At 48.6% G+C, this 18,008-nt stretch overlaps 2 protein-coding genes across 2 annotated transcripts in view; one reads left to right on the forward strand and one right to left on the reverse strand.

Annotated features, from left to right (window-relative positions):
• Positions 1–18,008, reverse strand: part of LOC149340479 (neuronal acetylcholine receptor subunit alpha-10-like) — a 333,173-nt gene that overhangs the window by 28,820 nt on the left and 286,345 nt on the right. Inside the window, exon 4 of the mRNA XM_089549256.1 lies at positions 6,444–6,589. Coding sequence (XP_089405382.1) covers positions 6,444–6,589 — 146 coding nt within the window. The remainder of the gene's footprint in view (positions 1–6,443; positions 6,590–18,008) is intronic.
• Positions 15,059–17,333, forward strand: LOC149340480 (uncharacterized). Its single transcript, XM_089550028.1, has 2 exons — positions 15,059–15,703; positions 16,524–17,333. Exons 1-2 carry the CDS (start codon positions 15,059–15,061, stop codon positions 17,331–17,333), a joined length of 1,455 nt encoding a protein of 484 aa, XP_089406154.1.

Raw genomic sequence — 18,008 nt, forward strand, 5'->3', positions numbered from 1 at the left:
CGGGGGGAGAAGGAGAAGGAAAAGGGGAGCAGCGTCTCGCGCAGTAGGGAGTAATAGGGAGAGCATGGAGGTTGCATCGACCCACGTCTGGGGTCTCGGCCCCGGCAGCTCCTTTCACACCCCTTCAGTCATGTACGGTTTCAGTTCGGTTTTTAAGTTGCCCCGCTATGCAACACACGACCAGCTAAGGCTACTCGCGAGAAGGGGGAAGGGGGATAAAAAAGAGTACTAAAAATAAAAGGGGAGAAAGGGGTCGACAAGGAGTCGCCTCGAGGCGACGGGTTTCGGTATTGATCTTGCTGTGAACTTTATACTGTTTCATCCATAGACTTATTACTAAGCCATTACGCGAGATCTAAGTGCGTATGTAGAGAAGAAAAAGGAGGGCAGACTGAGGAAGTGGAGAGAAGGAAAAGAAAGCGTGAGGGCGTACAGCGTGGGTCGATCGAGAGTGCTAAGCACATGGTCCGCTCTTTGGACAAGGATGAAGGTTCCGTCCAGCATGCATTTTCAAGATTTTACTGAGCAAGTAAAGGAACCCCGAGAAATAATAATAAAAAAGTTGTCGTGCCTCAGTAACTTAGATACGAATGAACGGAAGGTACCTGTGCGTCGCGGAGTGAAAATTTCCCTCAGGTAACGCGTACAAGTTTCAGGAAAGTGACAAAAAAAAAAAGAACAAGAATCGCGAAGCGCGCAATGAAAAAGTTCCAACATTCCTCGAAATTAAATCACCGCTCAATACGGCGAAGGAGGAGCCCCAGGTGTTCCCTTATCTTGCAAGTCTTTGTCTCCCCAGAAGAGCGGGCATCCAGAACGGTCACGCTCAGCTGTGGTTCGCTTTTCTTAAAGTGCAGCCGGTGCTCTGCGTGCCCACGCTCCATTCGCTGCAGTGGACATCGATAAACGTTCAGTAAGGGTTCGGATTCGCCGCCCTCCACTTTTTTTTTTCCAGCTCAACGATTTGTCAGCCAAACAAAAGTGCGACACGTTTTAACTCGAGAGCGTTTAGGAGCTCGTGTCCTAGAAAATCCGCCGTCGTTGACCGCGAGCGAAAAATCCCGGAAAAAAAATTTGCTGTGGCTTTGCTCAGCTAGGCCAGGATATACATAACGAAACGTACGTTAGGCGCCGAGCATATAACCGGTTTCCATGGTTACGGCGCATGCGCGGTACTGGCTTGCGACGACCAACTGGAATGCGCCGCTGACTAGTAGTGTAGCTTTCGCTACAAAATCCCCACAGAAGCAACCTATAGGAGGCAGATGGGTCACCTAGGTCGCGTAACCTTGTGGCGTCATCTCAACCTGCCCATTGGATGGTAAGCGAATTGCGCACCATGGCAGGTGGCAGTCAAATTAATGATTTGTCACAGAGGTTGCTGGCAAGAGCAACCTTGATCGCAAAAGCCCCGCCGGTGGCCGTGCCTGCCATCACGGGACAGTAGCGCATCGCTTAACCGATGCATCACTGCACCAGGAGTGGTATGAGGACATCCAAGGATGTATGAATGTAGATATTGACCAGTTCTGTATGTATGGGAATTAAACCATTACTCTACCGTGTCATACCCTTAAGGCGGAGCTTAAGTGTCTCCTCCAATTTTTCCCTGAAGAATTAAACATGCCCTTGTCGGCTTAGTTATCTCTACGTTGATATCGGTGCTACACCAGAAATTTGCACCTGAATTCACTTTTGCTAGCGTTTTCGTCTCCATTTTTGCTCCGAGTTGTCTTCGCTCAGTTGTTTACTTGCAATGGCGCACGCAGAGGTACTGCTTTATAGACGCACTTATTCGTTATACGTGCTTGTGTATAGTGGCAAATAACAGAGATTAGCACCAGTGGCTGATCATTAGAGCGGTACAGTAATAATGCGCGGCGCTGCGGTCCAGGAACGCATCGTTAACCATGGCGGCAGACCGTTCCCACTCTTCAGTCCAAGAGAAGTTCAGCAGACAGTCATCGCTTGCGAATCTGTTGTCCCTTTTTTTTCGACGAAATACGCGCTTAAGATAAAAGAGTAAAGGAAACGGAGATATCGCTGCTCATGACGGCAGCGCTAAAACCAAAGGCGCGGCCGACGAACACCCGAGGAAAAAAAATGGCGACAGCTGTAGAAAGAGTGAGGAGGTGAACAAGCTAAAAGAGGAGTGCGGAGAGGTATAAAGTGGCAAGGGCTGATGTTAGCATGAGCACGGCTGGACTGAACAGAGTGCGCGTTGCCGCCGCGCCAGCTTAGTTTAGACATGCCGCTACCGTTGCTGTCACCCGAGCCGTTCCGACCGCGTCTGCATGTTGGTGGTGGCGGAAAACTTTATTATCGGCGGAGCCCTCATAGTTCAAAATTTCATAGGTAGGCTGTTTCTCTGGTTGTAGGTGGTGGCCGGCATCCCGTGTCTGACGGCGACATTCTGTGCACAGTTCCCTAGCCTCAGTTGCGAGGCCGGGTCGGAGCTAGAGACCACGACCTCCCACCCCTCCGAGTCCGCGAGGGCCCATTGGGCCGGTGGTTGCAGTTGTCGGCAGATGAACATAATGTGGTCGAATGTGACTCTCGGGGCCCCATAGATGTAACATTCGGGAGTGTGAGTACAAGGGAAGAAAAGCGTAAGAAGCGCTGGGGAGCTAAAGGTGCGAGCCTGGAGTTGTCGCCAGGTCGTCAGTTGTTGTTTTGTCAGGGATGTGTGTGGCGGGGGCTAAAGTAGATGTTCTTCGCGGCAGTGTAGCTTTATATCGTGATATGTGATCAGCCCATCTCTCGCGCTGCCTAGGTTTTCGGTAGGCGCCGCTTGGTTGACGTACGCTCGAGCAGCGGAATGGGCCGCACCGTTACCGGGATTGCCCGGATGGGCCGGCACCCACACTATTTGGACAGGGCAAACACCTCGGCAGAAGTCGAAGAAGCAGCCATCGCGCTAGCGATATCATCTTCCACAGCCACGCTTATCCTGAGCGATTCCAAAACCGCCATTGAAAATTTTGCCCGCGGGCAGATACATGCTGCCACCTATAAAATTCTCCCTTCAACGCCCCCCCCCCCCCCCCCCCCCCCCCCACCCCCCATGTTTGAGCGCAACGCGTCTTCTTAAAAGACAGTGCCGGCGCTGACTGTGCCATCGATGATAGCGTTACTTGGTCCAAAGTCGTTGTGGCAGAAGATGCGGGGTTGAGGCTATGCATTCATAAGCAGTCAAGTGGACAAAAAGAACAGGCGCATGTACAGGGCCATAGACAGGAAGCTATAAGGCCGATATTATAGAGCTATCCGTTTTTGTCCTTCGATCAAAATTAAGAAAAAAAGAACTGACAGCGCGGGGTCCACTGTGTCTCGCTAATTTCAGCGACAGTTTTAATGGCTGCACACTCTGTGGAGACAGAACTGACAGTTAGCGCTGAAATTAGCGTCGCAGAATGGCCAACGGGCTGTCGGCTCTTTTTCTCCATTTTGTTTTCTCGTTTCACATGAGGCTGCGGTATGTGAAAATAGAGTAAGTAAAATGAATACAACAGCGCCAAAAACATATTTTACGCGAAGGGTAAGGACAAGGCAAGGGCAGGGCACAGAGAAGTACGTCTTTAACTTCAGGCAGGCTCGATTGCGCTCTATTCTGCAGTCCTGTTTTAATCGCAAGGGTCATGTTCTCTGGCTCGCGCTAAGCTGACGAAACCTTTGAACGCTAGACAGCGTAACTGATTGCCGAAGTCCTTTCTATACTCTCCAGTTCAGAGGCTTGCTTGCGTAGTCGCCGCCCTGCTATTCTGGTCCTTAAAGACTTGAGCACCTCCTGCAGCGTAGTCAGAAACCACCTCGCCAAAGAAATCCGCCAGCTCACTGGCTTAAGGCCTCGCTAATGGTGTGAAGCGGGTGTACCAGACTGAGGTGCCGCCTGCAAAGCAATTGAATAGAACAAGAGGATAAATCGTAAAGGAAGCGCGCAAAGATTGTTTGTGGTGTTGTAGTGTGCATGAAACAAAGTATACGCTAGACCGGACTGTGTGCCTCCCAGCGTCGCGAACATAAAGGTAGCAACAGTGCAAACAAAAACAAAAAAACAAACAGAGTGAGAGAGAGAGAGAGGAGGAAAAGAAGGTTCGGAACAGTTGCTCTACTCGCTTCCTTGCTGAAGCGAAGACGAATCGATTTGTCGATGTCAACACACGTTCTTCTCTTCGGTTCGCCTCGCCCTGGCTCTAATTACCGCCGGGATCAGTATTGACCTTTCATTAGGAAGCTCTAACGCAGCCCAGGTCTTCATTTCGGCGTGCGCTTTCATTTTTAAAAGCGAGAACTTCGCGAACGAACAGCTGCTGCTCAGCGCCACGTGTGGAATGATCTCAGCGCTGTAATTTTCTGAAAATTCGTTTCGCCGAGTTTTGAAAGAAGTCAAGCGAAACTGGAACGTGATATATGAGGTGAAAAACAATATGTGTGGCGAAACTATTTCACTGACGTCGACGGTTCTCGAGACGCGGCCTCGCCCTAACGTGAAGTAGAGAGCGAATCCCGAGTCCTCGCTTTATTGGAGGCAAGCTACTGAGACATATCTTTCACGGACATTGAATAGAAAAACGCAGCACGGGAGTTGTGATTATGCAACAGAGCGCACATCAAGATTGAACAGAAGTCTGGACGAGAACGAGCATGCGCTATGTTACATAATGACCTACCAATCATAGAGTTTTAAATCTTACCTAGAGGAATAGGCGGCGCCACCGTCTATGCTAGTTTTTTAAAGAACGCTTAATCCACCGCAGTAATGCTGGGAAGACAAGGTTTCGTATTTGGCTAGGCCGAAAACGCCGAAAATGTGCTAAAGATGTGGATTCTGCCTCGGAGTCGATACCTGAGCCGCAATTCTCTCCTCTGTGCGGGGATTAAATTATTACAGTAGCGCGCTTTCCACTTCTTCAATATATTTAACAAAAGTGTCAGGCTGGCGTGGAAACTTTCGCAGCATTTATTCGATGTTTGCCTCGAAAAGGGTCGTATTATTGCGGCCGAATCCACGTTATTATGCCCAACAATAGCCAAGCCAAACACGAAACCTTATCTCCCTGGCATTCCTGCGCCTCTCCATGGTGAAGGAAGTGCAGCGCCGCCAGTTTTCCCTCTAAGCGATGCAGCCGAACCTTATAATAACGAAACCGCTTATAACGAAATATTGGATATAACGAAGGAATGACAATTCTTCTTCAAAGCTCGGTCAACGTGGGCTATAACGAAATAATCGCCGGGCCATTCCAACTTCGTTATAAGGAGGTTCTACTGATTGTGAAACTCTACGCTACCGACTATCCCTGCATTCTACGCCACTGAATGTGAGATTATATTTCGCATGATATTTCCTAAACCATTGGTACCTTGCAGAACCTTCAAACGCTAGGTGTTGTCCATGCTGCTTGCTTCTATAGTTAAGGTGCTGATCAAAACAAAGCATGGAAAGGAACAAGCAGAAGAAACGCGCACTTGATCATCTAAAGAAAGCCAAACAGTTGGCCAAACAGTTAACTAGTTATTCAATTAAGCAGTTAACTGTCTCATGACTTTCGGATAGAAACATTTGCGCAGAAAGGTGGTAGAAAATAAAGAAATAACAAAAATAAACCACCCAAAACGTTGCGACCTTCATAACCGCGTTCTTAAAGAAGGGAATGCGATATCATTTAGAAGTTGGCCCACACCCAGATCTTCTAAAAAAGCTCCCAAAATTTAAAAATAGGCCCACCATAGAAAAATGGTTTAGGGTAGGATAGTGGGTGGTAAGGAGGATTAGTGAGGATTCCTGAGTGGAATAATGAGGATTAGTGGGTGGATTAAGGTGGAAGAGCGGGTCGGATTAGTATAATCTCATATAATAACCCACTAGAAGGTATACTCGAGCATTCTAGTCCTGTTTTCAAATTTGGCGCTGGTGATGATGTCACGGCCGTCTCGACCAATCGGAAGATTTTGTTACGGATAAACTGGGTCGTTTTTGCGAGACGGCCTAAATTCTATCGCAATAATAAGGAATAAAAGAAAACTGGTCAGAAAGTCGCTAAGGGACGGCAAGAAACACGGTACAACAGCATACTTGAGAAAAACGATGGTGGCAACTTGCAGTGACCAAAAGGAAAAAAAAAAAAAACAGAAAACGAATAATAGGCGGCTGAAACGTCGATATGAAACTTTCGCGAATTTAGCATCATTTATCTACGAAAAGATATCCTCGAGAAGACGAGAACGGAAAAAAAGGGAGAGGCAGGAAATTTACTGGGAACAACAACAACAACAACAACAACAACAACAACAACAACAACAACAACAACAACAACAACAACAACAACAACAACAACAACAACAACAACAACAACAACAACAACAACAACAACAACAACAACAACAACAACAACAACAGCGACAACAACAACGACAACAAAAACAAGCCCAAGTGCACTGACCACGTCTAGCAGCTGTAGTAGGGAGAGGTCCAGGTCTACACGCAGCGACAGGGAGGAGTTGAAGGAGGGCCGTACCGCCGGGTCGTAGTTGGACATGAGGTAGCGCGTCAGCCGGTACTCCTGCTCGTCCGCCCGGCCGTAGGGCGCTGCGCACCAAACAAGTGCCCCCCTTGTGAGCGAACATCCAAGCGAACACCGAGCAAGGAAGCGAACGGCAGAGTACTTTGTGCACGGGCCCCCATAAACGGGGACAGAGAGCGACTTTAACGACAAGTGCAAGTCTGCCACTAAGCACCTGGGGCAGAGATTGAACAATAAAGAGTAGAGGAGGAAAACTACGGGAATGTTCACGATGATGATGACGCCAAATAGCCTGCATAAAGAGGCACGTCAGCGAAAGGAGAAAAGACCAGTTGGCTACGAAGAGCATTCGCTGCATTGACCTGAAGAACACTCCATACGATCTCCGGTTGTGAGCGACCGCCGCAGCGCAAAATAAAGAAAACGGCAAACTATTTGCAGCTTGTTGCACACGTACCATACAGAACACACCGGTCTATATATGAATAAGCCGTCACGCCTCATACCTTCAGAGGAAGAAAAACACGGCGTGAAAATCCCGAATATTCTGCGGAAGCGTTGAATATAGAGCCCATAGAGGAGAAAAAGGCGCTCTAGTAAGTTGCTTATCTTGCTTGCGCTCTTAGCTTACTCAGTGTGCTATGGGTATGCATGCACTGGCACTGGGAGGACGATTCTTCTATAATTTCATGAAATCTGTCCCTCGCACTATGCTGTTGACTCAAACGATGCCTCTCCCCGATATAACCAGAATCTGCCAGCCGGCTGAACGGTCTACTAAAAAAGAGTGGAATAAAGAAAAAAATCAGAATACTTATACTGTGCCGGTTCAACCGGGCAGTTATACACCACCATGTCTCACAGATGAGGCAAGAGGAGCGAGACTGCAAACTGTGTATACAGCAACAACATGCATTGCTGTTTTCGAAGGAGTGAGTGAGTGAGTGAGTGAGTGAACAACTTTATTAAGCTCTAGATTTGCTTTTCTGCTGCGGCTGTCAGATGGCTTCGTCCATCTGCTTGTACAAAGGTCGGCTGCCCTTAGTCCAGGGCTTCGCTGGAAGCTGCTGCTAGATGTGTTCGCCGAATCAGACCTTCTTGGTCGACTCGGCGATCGCTGGAGAGCACTCCCTCCCATTGCTCCGCACTGGGATATGTTATAGCTGGTACCACGCTTATCCTCTGGCATGCCCACGTTATGTGGTACAGCGTGGGTGGTTCTTGGCACCAAGGGCATTTGTCAGTGTATTGTGTGGGATATATTTTGTTGAGTACGTGTAGGTTCGGGTACGAGCCCGTTTGTAGCGGCCTCCATGCGACAGAGTCTTCTCTGCTAAGGGAGTTGTGTGGAAAACTGCGTGGGGAGTGAGGGACGAACACGGCTCAAAAACCGTTCTTGTTCCTTCTTGTGCCTTCGGTACGTCTGCTCTTCTCATTCGGTCTAACCAAACTAGCCCAAACTCGCGCGCTCGCTTTCATGATTTGTTTGGCCGACAGCTGCTGAAACCCTCATAACGGCATGGGTTTGATGAACCTGCGAGTTCTTGCAAAGCGCCCTGTGCTACAGATTTGAAATATGCGCCTCGCGGTGCTAGTTAAGCGGGTTATAGCTCCACGTGTATTTATCCAGGTGTCCTTCTCACGATACGACTGGACGATTTAAGCACGTCTCTAACAAAGAGCAAGAGGCTGAGGCAGAGTATGAGTATCGAGCGTTAGCAATGTAGAACAAATATTGCGGCATCAGCCATATTCGCTATATCCGGTACAAATGTTTTGTTTGATCCAGAATTCCACACGCACACGCACGCACGCACGCACGCACGCACACACGCGCACGCACGCACGCACGCACGCACGCGCGCACACACACACACACACACACACACGCACACACGCACACACGCACACACGCACACACGCGCGCACACACACACACACACACACACGCACGCACGCACGCACGCATACACACACACACACACACACACAAACACACACGCACGCACACACAAACAAACACACACACACACACACACACACACACACGCACACGCACACACGCACACACGCGCACACACACACACACACACACACACACACACACACACACACACACACACACACACACACACACACACACACACACACACACACACACACACACACACACACACACACACACACGAAACCTAACGAGACAAATTGAGCTACTGTAAAAACGGTGGATTGAAATGTTTTGAGTTGACGACCGTGGCGCGTGCGACAAAAACGAAGTGAGAGCCCACATCTCATATCTGCACAGAATGCAAACTTTTTTTAGTGCGGCAACACTACTGACGAAAGTGACGAAGGAAATGTGTAACTATATACAGATTTATGCGCTACCGTTATCTATCTTCTGGTACGCTCAGCAGTATATTTTGCACGCTAAGCATATATTCGCATAAAATTAACATGTCTGAGGCATGAGCGCCGGTTGTGAAAACTCCGCTTCCGGCGCTTCCTCATCGCGGTCGGCGGGGTACCCATCAGTGCGTTCGCACTGAACGACGTTTGGGATGCTCTCTTCATTAAAATGAGGCTTAGCACGTGTAATTTAGTCCCTGCTTCCTCTTTGCGACCACACTTTGCATTTTCAGGTACCCCCTCTCACGCCGAAATTGCAATGCCTGCGATTGCGCTACGCTCACTGCTGTTCTCACTCTTTCGTAGCATTATGAACATGGGGCCTCTGTGTTCCGCGGGCTCTAACTTGAACTGAATCTGTTAGGACGGAACAAGAGAGGGAGCGAGGGCGCAGCGCTATCACGTGATGTGAAGTAGTGACGTCATTATACTCTACTGTCACATCGGATATAGTATACATTAAGGATGACATGCTGTACACAACAGTCGCTGTAAGGTAATCCTGAGTGAAACCAAGCGAAGCAGCATACCCTTAAACATAGGCTCTCGTTAAGTGAGGCACACTGTGTATGTCCCAGAAAGCCGGACGCAAAGCTCCTCTGTGGCAAACTAGATTAAAGCTTCTTTGAATAAAGCAACGTGTCGACGCAGCTGGTGCCAAGTCTGTTCCACTTCAACCCTGTTCCCCAAACACAACGTTTTATACCTGCCAGAGCTCGCAACAAAGTTTCGCGCAACTCGTATCCTGCGCCCTTTTCCCAGTAGCTTCCAGCTCTTTTTCCACTGAAACGGTCCCCGCAGAACCATCGGCATTCTTTCTTTGCGCGAAACAAGCTTTCTTGCCTCAAAAATTCTCCCGCCTGCAGCGGCGCTACCGGCGCAAGCGAAGCTTTCTTCTCGCCTAGTGCTCCTAGGTTCGCTTCCAACTTGACGAGGCTTTCTTTCCCCGGCGATGTTTACACAGACAAGCATCTGGGCCTCGCGGCACCGTTTTCCACTCTGCCGATCCACAGCCGCCGCCGGAAAGCGTTAACTCTGCAGAAATCAGCGGCGCGCGAAAGCGCAGCCTGCAGGGGCTCACTCCCAATTCGAGGTGCGCGCACAGCCCAGCGTGTCGGCGGAGAAAACACGTGCGTAAGCCTAAAACGAACCAACGGTTCACTCTCGGTCGGGCAAGCGCAAAACAAAGACAAAAAGTGCCGCACCTCCAGCCTTCTCTGGCACTGCAGTGGCGAAGAAGGGCAAGAAGACTGAACTAAAAGAAAGACGAGCAATAAACCGCGATAAAAGAGAATAATGTCTAAGAAAAAAGAAGCCAAGGAGAAGAAGTCTTCCCACGGAGAGAGCGAAATCAGCAAAAATCTTCGCTTTATGAACTTTGGCCCCCATCCTTCCTGAGGTTCGAGCGGAAAGGTTTCAGCTTAACGCGCAGAAGAGGCGCAAGTCTAAATTTTGCCGAGTCATCTTTCTCAAGTCAGCTGCGCGTTTCCCTTTTCATTTATTTTTCTTTAATAACGTTTTTTTTCTCGATCAGCTGGGTACGGCTCACGGGCGAGTCTGAGGCCCTGCAGCGGAGAGGGGGGTGCACTCAACCTCTGTCGTATAAGGTGCTTCTATATCGAAAGCCTTTTAGGCACCTTTTATCATAATTCTCCTTCACCCCTATACCTTCCACAGTTTCCGCGCACCATAGTCGTTTTTCATTTTTCTCCTCCTGGCAATAAGTCTTCTTCCAGATGAACGGCCACTAGGAAGATCTTTCCGGGCTGTGTTGCTGAGACGTCCGCATTGGACAATATTACATTTGCGAGAAAAGAATAAGCAAGATAAAGGAAACACTGAGGACTAAAATTCGTTTTGCCTTAATCTAGAATACTGTTTCTTTTGAAACGGCGTTGATTTAAAATATATTAAGGGAGGTGGTCAAATATTGGCCTGACGTTGAAAAGAAAAACAGAAGAGATACTGAAACCAGAGAGAGGCCATACATATACATATAATGGAAATACCAAGGCAAAAGCACGCAGAACTTGCATGTACACTTTTATCAGCTCCGAGCTCACTTGAGCTTTAAAAGATGCAGATCCGGTCGGACTGACATAGTGAATGAGGCTGAGGAGGTATTGTAATGAGATTTTAAGCAGCCACTTTAGGTGATGAATCTTTGAGAGGCCCTTCCACTTTTTCCGTCTGCTAGCTTTTGCAGCCTATTGTACCGCGAAGGCACTCACGGCAAATGTGTGTGTGTGTGTATATATATATATATATATATATATATGCAAACTACCCTTCGCATACAAGGGAAGCAGCGATACATGTGCTAGGATATACCGGGTATTCCACCTTTTATGTTATGTTTAGCGTCGTCGGTGGGTTAACTAGTAGGCTGATTAAGTAATACTGAGTCGTTAACTTTTAGCTATTACTGCCAGTCTCCTTATCTACTTATAGACGTGCAACCCACCATGAGTAATATCCATGTCAGTTTTCAGAATTTCGAAAGCGCATTTACCCTCGGTCTGCATCCTTGCATATTTTGCGCACATCACGCCAAAATGCGCGCACTTTCGAAAATGTTGCAGGCTAAGCGACCCCTCCAACGCAGGTAACTCGTCGAAATAATCAAATTTTGTTGGGCCACAGCGCTGACGGTAACTGCGATTTCTAAATTCTAAAAACTGTTATGGATATTACTTACGATGGGCTACATGCCTCTCAATATATAAGGATACTAACGAAAACAGTTGAAAAACTTATTCTATATTAGTTAACCGGCCCATTACATTAGGTAGCACCTTTAGCTACATTTTTGCGCTACATCGCCCACAATGCTATGCAGAAAAAATCGCTCTTCTGCGAAGCTTATATTTAAAAATTGCCGAACATCTTACGTGAAACACCCGGTATATGCTGCGCTTTTTAATATGCCGGGATTACAGCCCTTACGTTGAAAAAATTTACTCGTCTGTCAGCCAGTCTGAAGCCTTGGCAGATGGAAAAGTGGAGAGAAGGAAATCTGGCCGCCACTGTCAGGGAAGAGAGGGAGAAGGAAGGCATAGAGAGGGCGGAGAGTGGAGAGGGTGTACAGAGTGTTTCAGGGTGATTGGCATCGCGCCACATGCTCGCGAGGTCTGAACTCGTCAGCGGGAGCGGTTGCTCTGTCCGGTGGGAACATTAGTGCTAACGCATACCCTGCCGCATCGATTGCATTGATCGTCTAAACTTCTTTTTGGTTGTCGGAGTCCTCTTCCTGCTACTAGGCGGTTGACATGTCGTCCAGAAGCGAAGACTTTAAGCGCTTTTCCGGTAGCGCTTTCTCGTGAATAATAGCTTCTTTGTTAATGCATTCCATTAACAATTTCGTGGTGTTCGCGTAAGCCGTTGCTGCGCTGATGTTTCGAGTTGAGCAAATACCGACCCTTGCGTGGATGCATTTTGATGCTAAAAAAAGGAGGGAGCTCCAGTGACGGATGTTACCTTAAAAATAAAAGGAGAAGAAAAGAAATAAAAGCTGGCATTGCTGCTTATGACTTAACCGTACAGTTGCGGGAAGGTTGCCACGTTTAATTCCGTGACATATTAGTTTGCTATCTTTTCACTGCAAGCTCTGTAATTTTATTGCTTCGTGGTCGGCCAAGATTTCCGAGGCATAGTAAGGGTGATCAGCAGGACACGATTTTCTCACGCAAAGATATACAGAAACGTGGCTGAGCACAGCTAAGTGGGCGTAGCGAAGCTGGCGAAAGTGTCTTCAAGGTCGTGTTTCTTCCTTGGCTGCTTAACTGTCGCACTCTTTTCTTTCATTGTTGTAGCTAAGTTTTGCAGTGTACTACGATGCTTACTGCAGCGTTATGACGGGACAAACAAAAAGGAGTTTTCCATTCGTTCCATCCATGGTCTCTGCACTCCTTTCTTTTGCAGCCTCCTTTTCTCGTACAGCTTTGCTTGAACAGTCTGCTTGCCTCTAGTGCAGTTTAACTAATCCTTACTCCAGGTATACAACCTTGGTCGAAAATCCACAGGCCACGCGTTTTACCATTAGTAAGGCACTTACGGCTCCCCTGAAGCTCCGAATATCTTGAGTGTGAGGGCAAAGGCTTTTCTTTATGGAGACGCGGAACTCCGGATGTGCCGTAAATGTACCACTGACCTAAAAAGCAAAAAACTGAACTGTGGCGTAAGGACCTTTAGACAAGGTTGATGTCAGTGCACGTTAAAGAACCCCAGGTGGTCGAAATTTCCGGAGCCCTCCACTACTGCGTCTCTCATAGCCTTAGTCGCTTTGGGACGTTAAACCCCATAAACCAAACCAAACCACAAGGCTGATTATTCTATAACTGTTGCCTGCGCAAAGTGCCTCGGTTGACATGCGTACATACACGAACAGCATGGAAAAGAACATTTAGTATACTAGCTCAATAAACGTATTATATTTACTTCGCATAGAACTTGAGGAGGCATTAAGGGAATAGCAGGTCTACAGGAAAGCTACTTTAGAGATAAAAACAGAAAACATGCTTCTCGGTCTTTTCTAGCGAATAATCCTTGCTGGAGTTCAGATGAAGTCTTCCGTTTCGTATTGTACGCACCTGAACACACATTAAGAGGCGAAGAACCGCAAGGCAAGGGCGGGTACGTCTGTGAAGCGGGCGCGTGCCATTTTGCAAAGTCCATCAACATTGTCATCGCTCTGCGCGCAGCCAACGCCCCGCTCGCGATACGCAGCCGGGAAGAAGACTGATCTCGATGGAGTCGGGTTGTGCGGCCGGAGCTGCTGAGCAGGCGTCAAGAGCTAACATGCGACCTCTGACGACCGAAGGGTCTTCGGGTGGCGTCGTCCAGGAGCTCACCCAGATGGAGGGCAGGCGGGACCGCACGTACGTCTGTGCCGCGGTGCTCATCGGCCTCACCGTGCTAGGGTGGGCGCTGTTCATCCTCACGGTCGATCGGCGCGGCGTCGACTCTGACAGGGAACGGGACTTCTGCTGTCCGCGCCTCATCAACAACCTCGCCGAGGTACGCCCCTTAAAGCGGTCTAGACGACTGCTGGTTGGCTAAATTTACTCCAGCTCTATTAGCATGCGTACCCGTTAGGGTTACTGCATGATGTGCTAGCGCAAGAAAGGCATCGCTTTGAGACAGCGCTCCCTTTTATTCAGTGTTTTACTAGAGATGCCTGCCACAATCAATGATATGTACTTACTCTGAGTGCAATAAGATGCCATTGTATTGCAGGCAACTGTCAGCTTTGGCGGTTTTTGAAACACAGCAAGAATCCATTATTTTCTAATACACACGCTTTATGGTTCAGCATACGGTCCAGAAAGAGAACTTTCGCTACATTTACCCCACGTACTTCAAGTAAATTGCTGCCCATTTACCAGCTTAGCCGAGTATTTAACCTTAACGCCTTTTTGGAAAATACAAAGTTCTCAGTGCGGTTGCAGAAATGCTTCAGAGTTAATGCTCGCATCTCGTGTTCCGCAACCGGTGCGGCAGCGCTGCCACATTTACCTGCCAGTTGGTACATATTCTTTTCTTGTTTGAAGCATACAGGATTGGCCATAAGTTACTAGACCACATTGTTTGGTTTGGGCCTGGTAGTGCGGCACTTAATATACTCCTCCTCACACCCGAAGGTGAGGAGGAGTATAATTCTCATCCCTGAGGACCTTGGTAGCTTAATTGGCTCCATAAGTGCTCGACCACTGCGCTGCACAACAGCAGACAATATCACCTGGATACTTATGACCAACTATCTAGTAGTCAAAGCCACCGCTTCCGAAGCGCACTTCATAGTGCGGCATAACTACTTGGCGACCCAGCGAGCGGCTTCATATACGCAGGTGTCCAACACGAGCATCGCTCCTTGCAGTTGGTTCCATGACTTCGCCTGTTTTCGACGCGCCGACATCGAACAGCTGGACATCACGCTCAAGAACCTGTTGAGCGACGTCGTCTCGCCCGCTCTTCACGGAACCGCAAGAGACCCGACCTCCGAGGTGCTCTACCTCTTCCACAGCTCCTGCACTCGGACGGCCGCCGACACCGGGTTCACGCTTATTGAAGCCGTCGGAAACTTTGTGCGAACTCTACGAGTGTACTTCCCCATGCCCCAAGCCGACATGATCACCCTTCTGGGAACTCTTCAGCTCCGGTATGGCTTAATGGTTGCCATAAATACCTCTTTCACTCCAGGAGCAAACGGTTCACCGGCGATGTTGGTCTTGACGGCGCTCGACGCGGACAGCGTGAACGAATACAATACCCAGCTACTCTTGCGAACGTTTAACGCTTTGCTAAACTCCACGACGACGCTGAAAGACATAACCGAGCTGCACAGAGACCTCGCGAAGAGCGCCAACCTAACGCATCCTGCCAATACAGACTGGGACCGAGATGCGCTCCGTCGATCTTCGAGCGACAAGGAAGTGGACAGCGCCTCTATCGTAAAGTACTGGAAGCCCCTCTTGGTATTCGCCGGTGTGCTGGAAAGGACATACCCGTTCATAGTCAATGCGAGCGATGGCGCCGCACGGGTCTTGAGAGCACTGGTCGCACCCGAACGCCGCCCCGTGGCCGTCGCGTACATCGTGCTGAAGTCGATCGAAGTTCTTTACGAGATGGAGTTCTTCACTGCAGATCACCCGCCAGAGTCGCCAGCCAACGCACAATACTGCGATGACAAAACCGAATCTCTCAGAACACTCTGGGCAATGGCCATCTACGAACGCCTGAAGTCGTCGCGTCGAAATGTCTACCTATCCCAGGTAAATTAGCTATAAAATTTGGGAAAAAATTCTGGCTCAATGCGGATGCAATGCACATCAGAGGACAATGTGTTCACTTTAACACTCAACTGCAAGATCAGTGCCTTGACTTCTTCCTGAAATTCATTACTGTTATCGTTTCCCTGAGCAAACAACACACTTTCTCCAACAATACTTTAAGTGTAAAAGTAGCGGTTCGTACCCACTCGGTTCGCACACGCTTATAGTGCTGAAAACTGCAAAGAGGGAGGCTACTCTGACATGCTCTAACAACCGGATTTGTAAATAGTTTCGTTCACTGTCTCTGATTTTTTTTCCTGATTCCTTACGAATTCTCGTCTACGTATGTAACTAGATACTAAGAAGATAAATGTCGCTATGATAAAGTGCCTCAAGATATTTTTCTGCTCAGCTGTAAGTTGAACCACCATTGTTCATTTGGAACAAGATTTGCTAGACCAGGGTGCGCAGCATAATTTTAGGCAGGCACGATGTCAGTGGGATGGGTGTAAATATTATTGCTCTGAATAGCATACGGTCTGGTTTAATCTTAGTTACTCTGTAAGTTAGCCAGAATACGGTCCCACTTTATAGCGAGGGCCCTTTTCGTGAATGCCGTCGTACTAAGCGTGCACATATTCCGTGCTGTAGTGCACTCTTAAATATCCATACGCCTGTATGAAAAAAAAGGGGAGTAAGCTGTCCTCTAGCGCACTCTCTTGTATAAAAGAGAATGCAATAGAGAACAGCTCGCTTTCTTTGTACTCACTTCTGTTCAGAGTGTACAATATCCTGGTAAACTCATCTCTCTTCTTTTCAGGTCTTCAGCCTCGTTAGATCTGTCGTCATCGACCAGGTCAAAAGGATAGTGGCCTTCAACAAAGACGCCACAAAAGCGAGGGACATGCTAGAAGACCTGCAGCAGGTGTCCTTCATCGAGGCGATGGAGCAAGCGGTCGCGGAGAGACCCCCAGACGTGACGACCGTGTACTGGTCCAACGTTCTGGCAGTCAGGGCGCACACGCAGAGGCTCGCGCTGAAGTACGCGTCAGCGGACTCGGGCAAGTGGTGGACACTGCAGAACAATGGCCTCTACGACGTTCGGGCCACTGTGAACCAAATGACTGTGTACGTGTCCGGCGCGCTGTACTCCATGCTGCCCAAGGGCAACGATACGGACGTCGTCGTGAACGTCGCCCTGGTCGGCGCTCACATCGCCAACGCCATCTGGCGCAAGCTCTTCACTCTGGAATCCCTCAGCAAAGACGCTCGTGCTCGACTGCAGCGTTTAAAGAACTGCGCTATTAATCAGCTGGGCCAGAAAGCGACCGGTCTAGAGCACGCGCTGCTCTCGATTTCGTCCGCCGCCGACGCAGCCAAAGGTTCCAACTGGTACGACCAGATGGTTTCGTGGGGCAATACCAAGCTTTCGGCCAGCCAAATTTTTTACATGGTATATTTCATAAGTAACATATGCGCTTCCCGACGCAACACGATGACGTACAACGATACCCTGAGCTTGGGACGTTGGTACATGCGACGCCTACCGGATTTTATGGCTGCCTTCGAGTGCAGGCCGCTGCCGCCACTGCTGGACGACAACTGCTTCCCGATGGACGCGTCCTTTTAGCGCATATTCGAAAGGTGCAATTGTTTACCCGCAAAGGATGTATACTTTGCTGGCAAATGAATAGCCTAGTTTCTTGTTTGAAATTATCGAGTTCGAGCAAAAGAGCAATCTTGTTTCCCTGTAGCATATAATTAGTCTCAATCCACAAGCTTTGGACATTAAGGACGCGGTGAGGAAACGTCGGCAGATGTGACTGTATATTTTTGTAATTTTGCTATCCGCGAAATTGTTAGGTAGCCGGCAGCGAAGCTGGAATTGGCTGCTGAGCTACCTCCGGGAGTGAAGTCTGGAGTTTCTGTAGGATGACACGTAATCGGTAGAACACCACATCGGTGTTCCCTACGCATTATTAAAAGTGGTACGACCAAGCGATAACGACCTTTCGCTTAAACCTTTGTACTAAACGACTTCTTTTTGTAAACCGAAGCCAAGGGGTGGCGTACAGTGCAATTTTTGGCGCTTACTCTTTGGTCATAATGGCTAATTTCTCGTGCTCGGTGCGCGAAAAAGTGTCTGCTGCAAAGTCGTGTGATGCGGGTACCAAGTATTCTCTCTTGGACGCATATGATGCATTGAAATTTCCCACACAAATCCCAAGCACTTAGTAGTACACAGTCGTTATTTATACTACAGGCTGTTATAATCGTAAAGTGAACAAGGGAGGGAAAACTGGTG

This window comes from Amblyomma mixtum, chromosome 6, assembly GCF_055824585.1.
Source record: "Amblyomma mixtum isolate Tamu chromosome 6, ASM5582458v1, whole genome shotgun sequence".
In the NCBI taxonomy this organism is placed as follows: domain Eukaryota; kingdom Metazoa; phylum Arthropoda; class Arachnida; order Ixodida; family Ixodidae; genus Amblyomma; species Amblyomma mixtum.